Source organism: Heterodontus francisci, chromosome 11 (genome assembly GCF_036365525.1).
Source record: "Heterodontus francisci isolate sHetFra1 chromosome 11, sHetFra1.hap1, whole genome shotgun sequence".
NCBI lineage: Eukaryota > Metazoa > Chordata > Chondrichthyes > Heterodontiformes > Heterodontidae > Heterodontus > Heterodontus francisci.
In genome coordinates, this window is record NC_090381.1 from 103,311,495 (window position 1) to 103,327,234 (window position 15,740).

Here is a 15,740-nt window from a genome sequence, read left to right on the forward strand (position 1 = left end):
CTCCCTGTTTTCCGTCCTTCAGCCAATTTTTAAAATCCAATTGGACACTGACTGTCCTATTCCATGAGCCGCAATTTTGTTCACCAGCCTTTTATGTGGCACTTTATCAAATACTGTCTTAAAATCCATATAGATAACATCCACTGTATTCCCTTCATCAACCTTCTCTGTTACTTCATCAACAAATTCGATTAAATTAGTCAAGCTTGATCTGCCTTTTACAAATCCATGCTGTTTGTCCTTAATTAACTTGAACCCCTCCAAGTGTGTTTTTTTCCCCTTATTCATATTTCTAAAACCTTTCCCCATAAACTAACTGGCCTGGAGTTGTTCAGACTGTCCTTCCATCCTTTCTTGAATAAGGGTGTCACATTTGCCACTCTCCAATCCTCTGGCACCTCCCCTTTATCTAGGGAAGATTGCAAGGTTATGTCAAGCTCTTCTGCTATCTCCACCTTAAGCAACCTGGGATGCAAGCATCTGGATCAGGTAACTTATCTACCCTAAGCATAGTCAGCCTTTCCAATAGCTCCTCCCTCTCAATTTTTACCCTATCCATTGCCTCTGCTCTCTCTGCTTCTACTGATATTTTGTCTGTTTCCTCTTCATAGGTAAACATCGATACAAAGTACTCATTAAGTATTCTAGCTTACCCTGTGCCTCAAACCCTCTTTGTCCCTAATAGGCCCCAATCCTTCTGTTACTATTTACATGTCGGTAGAAGATTTTTGCGTTCCCCTTTTTGTTAACTGCCATTCTATTCTCATATTCTCTCTTTGCCAGTCTTATTTTCCTCTTCACCTCCCCTCTCAACTTTCTTGTATTTGGCCTGGTTCTCACTTGAAGAATTCACCTGGCGTGTATCATACACCTCTTATTTTTTTTGTATCATCATCATCTTAATCATCATAATCTCACTCATCATCCAAGGAGCCCTGTTTTTCGTTTCCCTACCTTTCGCCCATATTGGAATGTACCTAGCCTGTACCTGAAGAATCTCTTCTTTAAAGATAACACATTGTTCTGTTGCAGTTTTTCCTGTCAGTCTTTGGTTCCATTTTACCTTGGCTAGGTCCCTTCTCATCCCAATGAAATTAGCCCTCTTCCAGTCTTGATATTCTACCCTTACATCATTCCTTGCTTTTCTGCCTTACTAATCTAAACCTTATGTTACGATGATCACTCTCTTGCCCAAGTGCTCCACCATAGACACTTTGCCCACCTCATTTCCCAGCACCAGATCGAGCAATGCCTCCTTTCTAGTTGGGCCGAGAACTTACTGATCAAGGATGTTCTCCTGAATGCATTTCAGAAATTTCTCCCCCCTCCTTTTGCTTTATCTTGACATTATCCCAATCGATATTGAGGTAATCCAAGTCCCCTAATCTCAACCCTATGGTTCTTGCATATGTCTGTGATTTCTCTGCAGATTTGCTTCCCGCCCTCTCCCGCACGTTCTCGAGATCTATAGACTGCCCCCTGTAGCATGATCTTTGCTTCTCAACTCTAACCAAATGGATTCTGTCCTTGCCCCTCAAGGACATCCCCTCTTTCCAATCCTACAATGTCTTCCCTAATCAGTCCTACCATCCCACCTCCCTTTTTTCCTTTTCTGGACACTTAATATTCTTGTATATTAATCCCCCAGTCCTCACCATTTTTAAGCCCTGATGCTCTGCACTGATTCCAGCTGCCCCTCAAGCTTAGAAATCCTGAGTTCGAGCTGAAGTAGCTGGAGACACTTCTTATACACGCCGTCCCTCAAGACAGGTGAAGTGTCCTGGAGTTCCCACGTGGCGCAGGAATTGCATGCAACAGGTCACAGCTGCCCATCCATGTTCTTAAAAAAAAAAAAAGCTCGATTCCCTCTTTCAGAATCGAGTTGGTAGCTTGTTTAAAATATAATTTTTAACTATTGCCTCAGACCTGCAATGTGCTACTATTTTTAATTCTTTCACTGTTATACTCACCCTGTTTGAGGCTATTAATTTCCTGGATCTGAATTTGAAGGTGAGAGAGAGAAATATGCCCGAACCATTCACTTACATGCTTTCCTGTGATGTCACACTTCGCTATTTTCTTGAACTTTCCCCAGTACTCTTTTATCCTCGCTGCTGGTCTCTCTCTGCTGTCACTTTGTGGGGCCAGTGTTTTATCCTCCCCACCGGTCTCTCTCTAAAGCACTTTGGGGCATGCTGATGCCATTGGAGGTCTATATTAAAGCAAGTATTTTTTTTCTCTGTACTCAGCTGGGAAATGGAAGGACACTTAGAACGATGATGCAGCCTGACCTGAGTGAGGTCCCTGATTTTTCAATTTGTTTTGCTTGCTTCTGCTACATGCAAATCCTGCAAATGCCATTACATGGTGCAGTCTCTCCAGCATATTTTTAAAAAAAATTACCACTTTGAATTTATCCACTCAAAGACTTTGTCAAAATTGCCACTCTAGAATGATTTGTCCACATCATTCATAATGCATTTTGCAATTCATCACTAAAGACGTGAGTTCTACTAATTTCACTACGGGAACAGTAATGCAGATCAGATCTTTCAAAACTTCCTAAGCCTCACTACTACTGTTGCAAATAGACCCTCCATCCCATTCCTGAACATAACAATAAAGATTTACAATTTTTTCGCCCTATTTTCTTTCTTTAAAAAAATGTTCAATTAGTTTCCTCACCCATTTCAATGAATGCAAGTCAGAAAAGGTTGCATTGATTGAATTTTGTGTGAAAATCGACAAGCAGTCGCTGGTTTGCAGTGTGGTATATATAATGCTGATGTCAAAATGATGCCGTCTTTTGCACAATGATTTTGATTTTGGAGTGTGGCTACTGTTAAATAGGCAAATGAGACACCTACTCTGCCCATAAATGGGAATGAGATGAATGACTTTTTGGTGGTGGTGGTGAGGGGAGACATGTTAACTTGCTACTCTTTAAATGATTGCTCACCTGCACAAGAAGTCTGAACTAATAACTTCATATCTGAAATAAGGTGTCCTACCCTGCTTGTGTTGTTCCGCTGTCTCTATAATTGTAGTGTAGAATGAACAAGGCAATGTATATACCTTTTGGAGGCACAGAGCATCACTTGGTGATTTCACTTACTGCCTCTGGGGAGACAAAGCACTATTGATATTAATGTAGATATTAATGGTTAGCTGTGCTGCTGTATTTTATTCTGCCTGTGGATATCTAAGCAGTTGCTGCTGTTTTATATCCATCCTATGGCTCGAACATGCTCACGTTCAGAAGAGTGTGGTGATGCAACTTGCCGTTTACAAATGTGTTTTGTCTCTCATCAATCCATGTCTTTCTAGGTGAGTGTCAATTTTAGGCCATGTCATGGCATTTAGAGGCTTATCCACTATCAATGTGGGATTGAGTGCTCTGCTTTTGGCTGGTTTATCTCTTGTTGAACTGAGGGTATTACATTGGCAGCCTCTGGCACCACTTTCACATCCAAGGATGTTTTGAAAGACTGTAGCCAGAACCTTTGATGCCTTCTCTTGGATATTCCGAAGCCTTCTAGGATGCCAACCATCAGGGACTTTTCTGATTTGAGTTGGAATGGTCCTTTTGAAGTCACGCCTTGATTTAATTTTGCCTTTTCCTCCTCCCTTTACAGAATGGACTCAGATTTTGACAAGGTACCTTCGTGAACAGCTGGTTAAAATTGCTGAATATTATCACGGACCTGCAGGCCAAGGCCCTACGTCTACAACAACAGTGCCTCCGGAGGTGGAACAAGCAATAAAACAGTGGGAGTACAATGAGAAGCTGGCGTTTTACATGTTCCAGGTAAATAGGGTTGCCACCTCTGGACATATTCCTGGAGACTTCATTGCATGACCTCTCGTCTCCAACCGCCCCACTCATTCAACAGCATTTTCTTCCCCCATCCGCAATATTTTTTATAACTAATAAAACTATTGAAAGAAAATGAAAAAAATCACGATTTCTCTTAATTCCCCAATGATCTTTCTCCTGGGTTGCTCGCAGCAGTGTCCTAGAGATTAGTCCTTAATTCCTGGTTACTCCAGGGCAATCCTGGAGGGTTGGCAACCATACCACGTTGATCAGAAAGAATGTAAACGTTCCTGTCTTCTCCTCTGTACTTGAAGGGCTGGGATATGATTGTATGGCCTCTAACAGTCCATAGGTACATATTGACACAAGGAATGGAGCATGAAAAGACCATTCTTCCCATCAATCCTCCTCTATCTCGAGTCCATTTATCATTATTCCACATCAAATATAAAAGATGAATTGAGATAGCCGACTGGTTATTGATTTGGTTGTAACTCTTCATTTTCTGAACCATGATCTGACAAGAGGCAACAGATGTTGACTGGCCTGTTGTGTATTTATAGATTTTTCTGCTTTGTTTCATTTTGGTTTATTCTATTGTGGACTTCTTTCCCATTTCAACTGTTCATCCACCTATATTTAAATTCTTTCCCTCAACTCGTGCTGAAGAAATCTAGCAGTGCTATTAATGTCTCTCTAAGCTTCATGGACCAGCCTCAGCATTATTGGTCTAGCTCCCTTTTTAAAAGTGTCATTTGACCCTGCACCGAATACTTTTTGAAAGTAATTTGGGACAGGAAAGAGAAGGAAGGAGGAGGATAAAAGTTTACCGTCTCTATCTTTGCTTCAGGCTTGTGAATTCAGTGCTGTGGCTCATTGGGTTGCATTCTCACCTCTCAGGCAGGAGGTTGTAGTTTCAAGTCCCACTCCAGAGATTTGAGCATAAAGATCTAGGCTGAGACTCCCATTGCAATATTGAAGGAGTGCTGTACTGTCAGATGTTAAACCGACGCCCCGTCTTTCCTCTCGGGCGGATGTAAATTTGAAGAAGAGCAGGGGAGATAATTTCTCAGGTTTTCTGGCTAATACTTATCCATAGTCAACATCACTAAAAACAGACTATTTGCTCATTATCACTTTGCTGTTTTTGGGAGCTTGCTGTGCGCAAATTGGCTCCGTTACAACAGTGACTACACTATGTGATTTGTTCAGGTGTTAACTTTTAAAAATAACAGATGTTTGCCTCGATAGGGAATTGAGGTGATGGGTGTACACTGGAAAATTCAATGGGAATTGATTCTTCTCAGCATTACTTCTGTACCAGCTTCGTATTGTGTATGATCTTTTAACCACCAAGCTACTGTCATTTCGAGAGTGAGTAATGGGTTAGATTTCAAAGCAACAGAGTGCATTCCTGTGTGAGGAAGTCTTTTGTGCATAAACCTTAGATTATTTTAATTGCAAATATGATTTTATCTTCAGTGCCTTTTCTGTTTGGTACAGTCACGATCTGTGACCAAACCATGGCAACGCAGTCTTCTAAACTAGTGTGTTTTGCACTGAGGCGAGAAGGAGTAGAAAGGAGAGCAGCAATTGTTCAGAACAACTAACACCTAAAGAGGAATTACCTGGTCATTATCACCTTGCTGTTTGTGGGACCTTGCTGTGCATAAATTGGCTGCTGTTTCCTTCATTACCACTCGGCTTCAGAAGGTGTTTAATTGGCTGTCGAGCACTTTGGGCATCCAGAGGTCATGAAAGGTGCTATATAAGTGCAAGTCTTTTTTGTCCTTTTTGTCTCTGACTTTCTCTAGAAATACTTGGGTTCCTAATAGTAACTTGAATGAGATGAAAAAACATGCCCTTGTTATTCCATGCTGCAACGCAATCACAAGATCATTATTGAGGAGGATAGTCATTCAGCTTATCTTGGTTGATCCATCCAGAAAAACCCTTCGGCTCCCCCCCATTTGCAGCAGCCGATTATTCCTTAAATGATTCATGGGTTTTTCACCACCACTCCTCTTAATTCTATATATTGATCACTCCTTTATGCAAACCGTTTCATACTAGTCCTAAAGTTACCCTTTACTAGCTTGAATCTGTGCCCCTTGTGCTAACTCTTGCAATTTAGTTTAATGTAATTTACTTGAATTACCTTTTCCGACCATATTTAGCTACTGTGGACATGCATCTTGGTTGCCTCTTTCATAGGCTGAAAAGCCTAAGAGTCTCCAGTCCTCTTCATGTGTTGCTAAGGATTACTCTTGTGGCTTTTCTGTGCATTGTCTGCAGCATTTAAATGTTTGACCAAAATTGCACCAGGTTTTCAAGCTGTGGTCTGACCAGAGCACTAACTAACAAGTTTGATTGTGACTACTTCTGATTTATATTCATATTGGAGTAATGGTGTCCTATAGTGATCCTGAGAAGTGAACACACTTTTTCTGCCATCCATACAAGGTCAAAAAGCCACTGTATGCAGCATAATTGTAGCTTTTTTTTAGTTATCCATTCATGGGGTGTGGGTATTGGCAAGGCCTGCACTTATTGCCCTTCCCTAATTGCCCTTGACAAGGTGGTGGTGAGCCACCTTCTTGAACCCCTGCAGTCACTGTGGTGTAGATACACCCACAGTGCTGTTAGGTAGGGAGTTCTAGGATTTTAACCCAAAGACAATCAAGGAACGGCCGACATATGACCAAGTCTGGATGGTGTGGGGCTTGGGGGGAACTTGCAGGTGATGGTGTTACCTTGCACTTGCTGCCCTCGTCGTTCTACGTAGTACAACTTGTGAGTTTGGGAGGTGCTATCAAAGAAGTTTTGGCGAGTTGTTGCAGTGCATCTTGGCTCTAGACAGTGCGACAGAAACTTCACTCACATTGGTTAATGCTGCTTTATCTTTTCTCACCACGCTGCATGCTTGTATAAAAAAAAATTATCACTTATCACATGCAAAATACAAAGGATATGCAGAATTACTGAGTATTTCTCAAATGGCACCTTTAGATTGTACAAATCAATGTTCTAATTCCTTTGCTATCCAACCAAAATATGGTCTCTGTTTTGCATCTTGCTTGGTAAATGAACAGGTTTGTGTATGTTGCTGACTAAAGATACTCTTGATGCTCACAGAACAGTAGAGATCATGTTGGATGGTTTTGTGAATTGGATCTTCATTTAATGTGTATTTCCTGCTAAGATTGGATGGAATAATGGAAACTCAGATTAATCCTCTGGGGTTTAGAGTTACATCGGTCCCAATTAAATCTTTCAACATTATATAAGCTATTAATTTATTTTCTGTGCTGTAAAATACACCATTGTTCTGACAGTTGGAGTTGACTCACTTTACAGAACTTTCTGGTGCTGGTAACGATGTAGTGTTGGATCAAGAAAATTCATGGTGCTGGGAGAAATTTACAAAAGATTTTGTGCAGGCTAGATATGACTTGGTCACCCTGACTCCTTCATGGGTATTTTATTCTTGCAGAAAATAGCACAGTGGCTTATTTAGATTACTCCTTAGTGTAATTTAGTGAGCTGTGTAGCTCTCCTGGTTTTGCAGGCTCTGATCAGCTCTGATGTGCAGTATAGGAACTTTGCATCTGCATTATGATGGATGCAAACAACTGCAGTGGCTCTGCCTTGTCATTTAGTCATCAGTACCTCCCAAATCCATGACCATTGCCGCCTAGAAAAGCAACAGCAGCAGGCCCATTGGAACACCACCACCTCCAAGTTCCCCTCTAAGTCTCACACTGCCTGGATTTATATATCTATTCATTCATTGTCTCAGGGTCAAATTCCTGAAACCCCTACGTAACAGCACTGGTGGAGCATATCCACTGTGTGGACTGTAGGGGTTCGGGAAGATGGTCCAATGCTATCTTCTCAAGAACGTCTAAGGATGGGCAGTAAATGCTAGTTTTCTTTGTGATGCTCATATTCCCAGGAAGAATAAAACAAATATTATAGCCCTATTGTATTACGGTCCTGACTTTGGCACTGCAATTTTAAATGAGGGATATTCATGGTAGTGGAAGAATGTGGATCTAGTTCAGGGGTGGCTTTTGAAGGCTCTTCCAGAAGCACGAGTGATGCTCACAGCACTTTCAAATAGTCATTGTTTTTTGTTGCCTGTTGGACGGATAATTGCTCATTGATGCCACAGTGAATGGCAGTTCAATTTTCGCATTATTCACCACCTCTCTCACTAGCCAAGAATGTCTAGTCAAAAACTGAAAGTTACAATCCTGACATTCTTTATATGACTGTTTCTTCCTTTCTCGCTTGTGCTGGGGAATTTGTCCCACCAATGTAAATAGGATAGGATAGGATTTGGGCGGCGCAGTGGTTAGCACCGCAGCCTCACAGCTCCAGCGACCCGGGTTCAATTCTGGGTACTGCCTGTGTGGAGTTTGCAAGTTCTCCCTGTGTCTGCGTGGGTTTCCTCCGGGTGCTCCGGTTTCCTCCCACATGCCAAAGACTTGCTGGTTGATAGGTTAATTGGCCATTATATATTGCCCCTAGTATAGGTAGGTGGTAGGGAAATATAGGGACAGGTGGGGATGTGGTAGGAATATGGAATTAGTGTAGGATTAGTATAAATGGGTGGTTGATGGTCGGCACAGACTTGGTGGGCCGAAGGGCCTGTTTCAGTGCTGTATCTCTAAACATAAACATAAACATTAAGTAACAGCAGGAGCCCTGCCACATTACAGAGCTGCTTCATGTAGAAGGTGTTCTACAGTATAAAGGGGGATGTCGGTGCAAATCAGTTGGAAACTCACAGCTGTCGAGCAAGTGGGACTTAAAGAAGGGTTTTTGGCTTCAGTTCCCCTTTTCGAAACTGAACCGTTAACAAAGAATTATTATTAACACACTGTTTGTCTTTTTTTTCAGTTAGTTTTACTTTTGGTGGAATATATTTGTTTAAACAGTGTTTTGTTGACCTAGGGTGATGGGGGAGGGATGACTTGCTGGATAAAGTTGCTGAACTATAACTCGGTGTTCGACCATAAAGCATAAGGATCTTTAAATGATCCTGCCATTTGAATTGTGCATTCTCTGATTTAAACTCTGCACAATTGGGACTTTTACTCCATTCCCTACCCCCACGACTCAACTTTTTAAAACTAAAATATTCAAAAACAATTAATGGAAATGACTTTCTTTTATCATTTTGGGTTGTAATTGTGCTTTGCAATATTAGTAGTAAATACATTGAAGTGTTCGTAAGAAATTTCTTGGCTGGCTCTAACAAAGGAGTAGCCCTTTATTAACGGACATGTTAACGGGTTTCTAATGAATATTGCAGGGTGAGTTTCAATCCCCCATACCTTTTTAAATACTGTGCCTGTATTTGTAGATTTCTAACGCCCGCCTCCCCACCCCTTCTACCACCGCCTTGTAAAAGTAAAACATGAAAGACTATTTAAAAGTTTCTGTTTTTGAGGCAACAAGCGGAACGCTTTTGTCCCTCTGATGCCCTTGGCTGACAGCCACATGAGGACACAATGATGCGCTGCTTTTTTAGCTTATGATCATGTCAGCGTAAAACATGACCTAATTCAGCATTAGAGCTTGATCTGTAATGTAATGACTCAGTGAAGTGAAAATTAGGAAAGTAACAGACCTATTCCCTAATGTGCTGAGCTACATCAGATTAGTTAGCTGAGAGTTTGTGTTAAATAAGTTCAGAAGAATAGCCACTGACTCTTTGCTGGGCTTTTTGATGGTTCTTTTTCTTGTACAATATACTCTCTCTTTAAATCCAATTATACTCTACTCATATAAATGTTCTAAAGATGCGTGTAATTGCTGCTTGTGCTAATTTGTGCTAAGATCTTCTAATCCAATATCATCCAAGTGTTCCCTCACCCCCAGCACATGCTGACAGTTGATGCTTCGGAGACAGAGATAGAATAACATAATCACTGTTGCGCTCGGTCTTTTGTCAGTCCCAACACCCTTTCCACCTGCACAAACTTGTACTTTGTTTTCCCGCACCCACTCTTTGATATCATGATCATGTTTGTGGACTGACCTTATCATTCGTACCTTGTGTCCTTAAGCTGCTGGGAGGCAGAGAGAAGTTACCACGTCACCAACTTCTGGATTGAGGTCTGGATCATGACAGCCCATTGTTAGTAGAACTGAATAGAGAATTCCCATTAGAAGTGTGGACATAGATGTTGACATTATAGCTAAACCATAGTCAGGCACCCTTACTGTACTATCTGTTACCATGACTACTTTGCTTTCCATCATCACTATGTCCCTACACCCTTTCTCTTCTGTGTCATTCCCCTTGTCTCTCCCATCCCATGGGAAATGTCAGTGAATTTATTTACCTCTTACCAACTCTCTATGCACCCCGACCTTCATCCTTGTGGAGGGGGAGGGTGGGGAATGGGAGAAAAATTCATTGATCGGGCCAGCTGTCTAGTGTCCTGTCAGATCTTCTCCTGCTGTCTGCTACTGCTGACTCTCTTCATCAAGTGTCCTTTCCTCCCCCCTACGGTGGGCTTCCTCATTTGTCCACCCTCCTCTTACCCCTCCCCAGAGGTCCATGGTAACTGGAACAGGGTGTGGAAGGGGTTGCTGGTAGCAAGAGTGGGCAGGGAAGAGCAAGGCAGAGTGGGGGTTACCTGGTCTGGCCTACATGTGATTCCAGACCACAAAGCAATGTGGTTGACTCTTAACTGCCCTCCTAAATGGCCGAGCAAGCCACTCAGTTCAAGGGCAATTGGGGATGGGAAATAAATGCTGGCCAAGCCTGCGACGCCCAAATCCCACAAATGAATAAAAAAAAATAAACATTTCTGTCCGCATTTCTAATGGGAATTCTCTATTCAGCTCCATCAACCATGAGCTGCCACAGTTCAGGCCTCGATCCAGTAGTTGGTGGTGTGGTAGCTTCTCTGCCTCCCAGCAACTTAATGTTTAGCACCAATACTTAAAACTGTCCTTGTCCTGGTGCAGCAATCCCCGCAAAATTCATGTAAGTTTTCAATATTTAGAACCATTTTAAAAACTTTTTGTGACTGTCTTTTCGTATCCCATTTAGGGCATTTTTTTGTGTTAAATATGTTATTCAAGTGCATGTTACCATTTTCTTCATATTTGTCTTCAACTTTCTTCTCTTTCTCTGACCCTCACCAGGGCTCTGCTCTTCAAGAATTGCGGGCAATCCCATAGGCAATTTAGAATCATAGAAATTTACAGCACAGAAGGAGCCCATCTGGCCCATTGTGTCCGTGCCAGCTGACAAAGAGCCATCCAGCCCAATCTCACTTTTCAGCTCTTGGTCTGTAGCCTTGTAGATTGCGGCACTTCAGGTGCATAATCCAAGTACATTTTAAATATTATGAGGGTTTCTGCCTCTACCACCCTTTCAGGCAGTGAGTTCCAGATCCCCAGCACTCCCTGGTAAAAGAAGTTCCGCCCCCTCTAAACCTCCTACATGTAGAAATTTGCTTGTAATATATTTTCAGAATGTATGTCCATCCTGTGCATGAATCACATTTTATTTTCTGATGTTTTGTCTTTATTTTAAAAGAAAAGTGATACAATTGCCTGGTTATGTTAGATTTGAAACTGGGGTCATTACTAAATGATATTAGCAAGTTCACTACCACTCAAGTGCCTCAACGTTCCTTCCCCCAAATCACTGTTCCTGTCTTTTATTTCGTGCTATCCATCTCAAGATGACTCAGTGTTTGAGTGCTACGGGAAGTTGTAATGTATCATGATATTAGAATATGTAAACTCTGTAGGCAGTTTGTTAGAAACATTTAAAAAGATTTTGACATGGGCGTGGGAGCATATGTTTTAACGCACTGCCTGGTGGCAATTGCTATTACCCCCTTCCCCGAATTGAGTTGACTTTCTTTTTGACGTACTACACTGAAACTTAGTCATGTTAGTGTTGAGGTCAAAATCTTTGGGGTGCTGATGCAACGCGACAGAACCAGAAGCAAATTATTGATTTGTCATCATTCAGGCTGTATTGATAAATCTGTGTTTACAGCAAATGACCCATATGTCTTCATGTCACTGCCAAGGCAGTCGGTTAAGTGATGCTGATGCTCAACACCTTGAGCTGGATTTTTTTTTAAACCATAGAATAATCAGATCGTCGTAAGCAGCACCATTATTAACTGTCAATGGGAGGGCTTGGCTTTGGGCAGTCATTGATCCTAATATATTTCCTTTTCTGTAATAATTATTTACTTTTCTTCCTCTCAGAAGTTGCATCACATTTGGCACTGACTGACCTTCTGTGACGCATTTTGAACATTTCTGCAGTTATTCTGTGATATGCTGCCCGAGATCTGCATTAGCAGTTCTTACAGGCACTGGAAACATTGGGATCCAAGTTGCTTGCTTTAGCTGTAAAAGACGATGCATTGATTTGCTAAGCACGAAGAGCAGAAAAAAAGAAGCTTGTTTTAACTTGCATGCATGTCATGTTATAGGACGGGATGTTGGAGAGACATGAGTATTTGACCTGGATCCTCGATGTTCTGGAAAAAGTCAGACCAGTAGATGACGAGCTCCTTAAGTTGCTGTTGCCACTAATGTTACAGGTAGGCAAAATAAGTGTTTCCCCTTTCCCCATCAAGTTTTGTGTTCTTAAAAAAAAAGTCTTCCATCATTCTACTTTCTATCTGATACAAACTGTTTGGAGTTGGGGATTCTTGGCTCCAAATTGTCTACTCTGTTGACAAAGCTCTTTTAAAAGAAAAAAATCCACACACACAATTTTTTTTTGTTTGAACATTGCAGAAACTTAAAAAAAAATGTTTGGGAATAAGTCCTCGGGTTGAATTAAATTCCTATTTAAAATGACGCAAATACGTTCATACTTACACTTTTGCAGTCGAAGGATGATATTTTGACAACTGTTTTTTATTCGTTCGTGGGATGTGGGCGTCACTGGCTAGGCCAGCATTTATTGCCCATCCCTAATTGCCCTTTAACTGAATGGTTTGCTTGGCCATTTCAGAGGGCATTTTTAAGAGTCAACCACATTTGCTTTGGGTCTGGAGTCGTATGTAGGCCAGACCAGGCAGGGGCTGCAGATTTCCTTCCCTAAAGGCCATTAGTGAACCAGATGGGTTTTTACAACAATCAACATGGTTTCATGGTCACCATTAGACTAGCTTTTTTTAAAATTCTAGATTTATTAATATAATTCAAATTTCACTATCTGCCATGGTAGGATTCGAACCCATTTCCCCAGAGCACTAGCCTGAACCTCTGGATTACTAACCTGCCACAAGGCTTCCTGCAATATTTAATATATCTGTAACCTTACCTCCATACAGTGTTATACAGACTGGGTTTGAATCCAGTACAGTGTGTAGGATTGAAAGTCTGCTCTCTGCTTGGAGGTATTGGTTCTATGTTAACTGAGGTTGGAATTTAAGTCCAGTTCCGGTATGGAAACTCATCACCAGTCTGTCCCTAATTTGGCAATGATTGACTGGCTGAGAGGCCACGAGGGGTGGCTATTCTGGGAAGTAGAAAATTGACCCGGTTCTTGAGTAAGGCATGATGGGCCTGGTTGAGAAAGAGAAGAATGTTTTACTGCTCAAAAATCCAATGCTGTGCTAATCTGTGAGTGTCTACAATGGCATTCCCAAAATGGATCATGAGTTCTTCTTCTCAGCACTGACAACCATCGCCTTGATGAGCAGAAGAAAATAGTATCCTAAATAGGCTGGTGTGCAATAGATCAAAGTTGAAGATTTATTACTTTTGGTGTTCTACATGAGTTACTCTATTACGTAGAATCCTTTGATAAGTATCTGCATAATTGTGATTTAAAATTTACATATTGACACAGGGGCCCATCTTGCATTTGTAGAGTCTGTGTCACTCTCATACTTGACTGGTTGAAATGTAATTCATGGAATTGCAACAAGTTACAGTAGAATGAATGAGAAATTGCGAGCCAGAAAACAGCTACAACTAGCTAATGAAGGATAGAACTGGAACCAATTGAATTGTTCTGAGTATTTCTTGGAAAATCTTTTCTGCTTCCATCTTGTTTTCAGTAGCTCGAGGACACAATACTAAAGACAAAGTTTCTAACATGATTGAACACATTACATAGTGAAGATCATCAGACTTACCTGGAGTTGTCTTTGTGTGTTTCCGTTTGGAGGCTTGTCTCTGCCACAAAAGCCTGGGACTTAATAAGGTCCAATTAACTAGACACTCAATGCAGCCATGTTACTATTACTGTTGCATATGTGAACTTCAACTCCCAGAATGCATAAATGTGAATGGTCCAGAATGTACTGTAACCGGCTAATGAATGATGTCCAGTTAGTTAGAAATGCCCTAGCCTGTTAATTTTCCATGATCCACGAAAAGTTGCTGCATGTAGGATATCGAAATGGCATGGCATCTTTACAGGGCATCTGGGACCTGTGCGAACAGGTTCAGCAACTCTGTATTTCCTTTTTTATTCGTTTGTAGGCTGTGGGCGTCGCTGACTAGGCTAGCATTTATTAACTATGCGTTAAACTGTACCAGCCACATAAATATTGTGGCCACAAGAGCAGGTCAGAGGCTGGGAATTCTGTGCCGAGTAACCCACCTCCTGACTCCCCAAAGCCTATCCACCGTCCACAAGGCATAAGTTAGTGTGATGCAATACTCACCACTTGCCCAGAAGAGTGCGGCTCCAACAACACTCGGGAAGTTCAAAATCATCCGGGACAAAGCAGCCCGCTTGATCGGCATCCCATCCGCCACCTTAAACATTCACTCCCTCCATCACTGAGAGTGGCAGCAGTGTGTGCCATTTACAAGATGCACTGCAGGAACTCACCATGCCTGCTTCGACAGCACCTTCCAAACCTGTGACCTCTTCCACCTAGAAGAACAAGGGCAGCAGATGTGTGGGAACACCACCATCTGCAAATTCCTTTCCAAGTCACACACCATCCTGATTCGGAAATATATCACTGTTCCTTCACTGCTGCTGGAGCAATTCCTGGAACTCCCTCCTTAACAGGACTGTGGGTGTACACACACCTGATTGACTGCAGTGGTTCAAGAAGGCAGCTCAGCAGCACCTTCTTGAGGGCAATTAAGGATGGGCAAGAAATGCTGGCCTTGCCAGTGTGTCCCACATCCCATGAAATAAATTTTAAAAAAAGGTATAAAAGAGACACAAAAAAGTAAGATGTTTTAAAATCTTGAACAACAATTAAAGGCTGAATGAGATTCCACATTTGTAAAAGCATTTTCAGTGCCGGAGATCTAGTTTGGTAGTAATTAGTTAGGCCGTTAAATGGTTACATAGACTGAAATGGGCAAGCCCTAACTCGCTTTGGTGAGTGTAGTCCATATCTGTGATCTAAGTAGGGGAACTTCATGCTGTTTAATATATTTGAATGGGACAATGCCGTTTTTGTGGGGTGGCATATCTTGGACAACAATTTCCAGATTTTTGTGTTTAACTGTACATCTGCACTTGCCAGAATTTGTTGCCTGATTCATGCATAAATAATGAGCACTGTTAACCTAGTTAGTTTTAAGGTAAATTCTGGCCCAAGGTGTTTATCAGACTGATAGACTACAACTCCAATAAGGCACCTTAAGGTTGACTTCTTTCTCAATCTAATGCAATATCGTGCAGTTAGACTAGGATTTGCAATTAGGAAGTGAGTTGCTCTGTAAGTGGCCAGTTTTGGTATCAATCATGACAAAAAAAATGGTACTTAAAGCCAAATTCCTATTTCCCAATAGGATAAAACAATCATCTGTAGTTTTTTGATTTTAAACCCTTTGGGGGCGGAATGGTGCTTTTGCTATTGGGTGACTACTGTTTTTTCCTTAAAGTTGGTAATTCTAAGTTTAAAATTCATGCACAGTTCATCTTACCCCATTATTGCTGAAC

The 15,740-nt window shown here is 41.5% G+C and overlaps 1 protein-coding gene across 6 annotated transcripts in view; it reads left to right on the top strand.

Annotated features, from left to right (window-relative positions):
- LOC137375437 (mediator of RNA polymerase II transcription subunit 12-like protein) overlaps window positions 1-15,740 on the top strand; it is a 604,549-nt gene that overhangs the window by 70,794 nt on the left and 518,015 nt on the right. For all 6 annotated transcript variants that reach the window (XM_068042658.1, XM_068042659.1, XM_068042662.1 and 3 more), the window contains exons 6-7: window positions 3,636-3,808; window positions 12,301-12,411. In XM_068042658.1, the coding sequence (XP_067898759.1) occupies window positions 3,636-3,808; window positions 12,301-12,411 (284 nt within the window). The remainder of the gene's footprint in view (window positions 1-3,635; window positions 3,809-12,300; window positions 12,412-15,740) is intronic.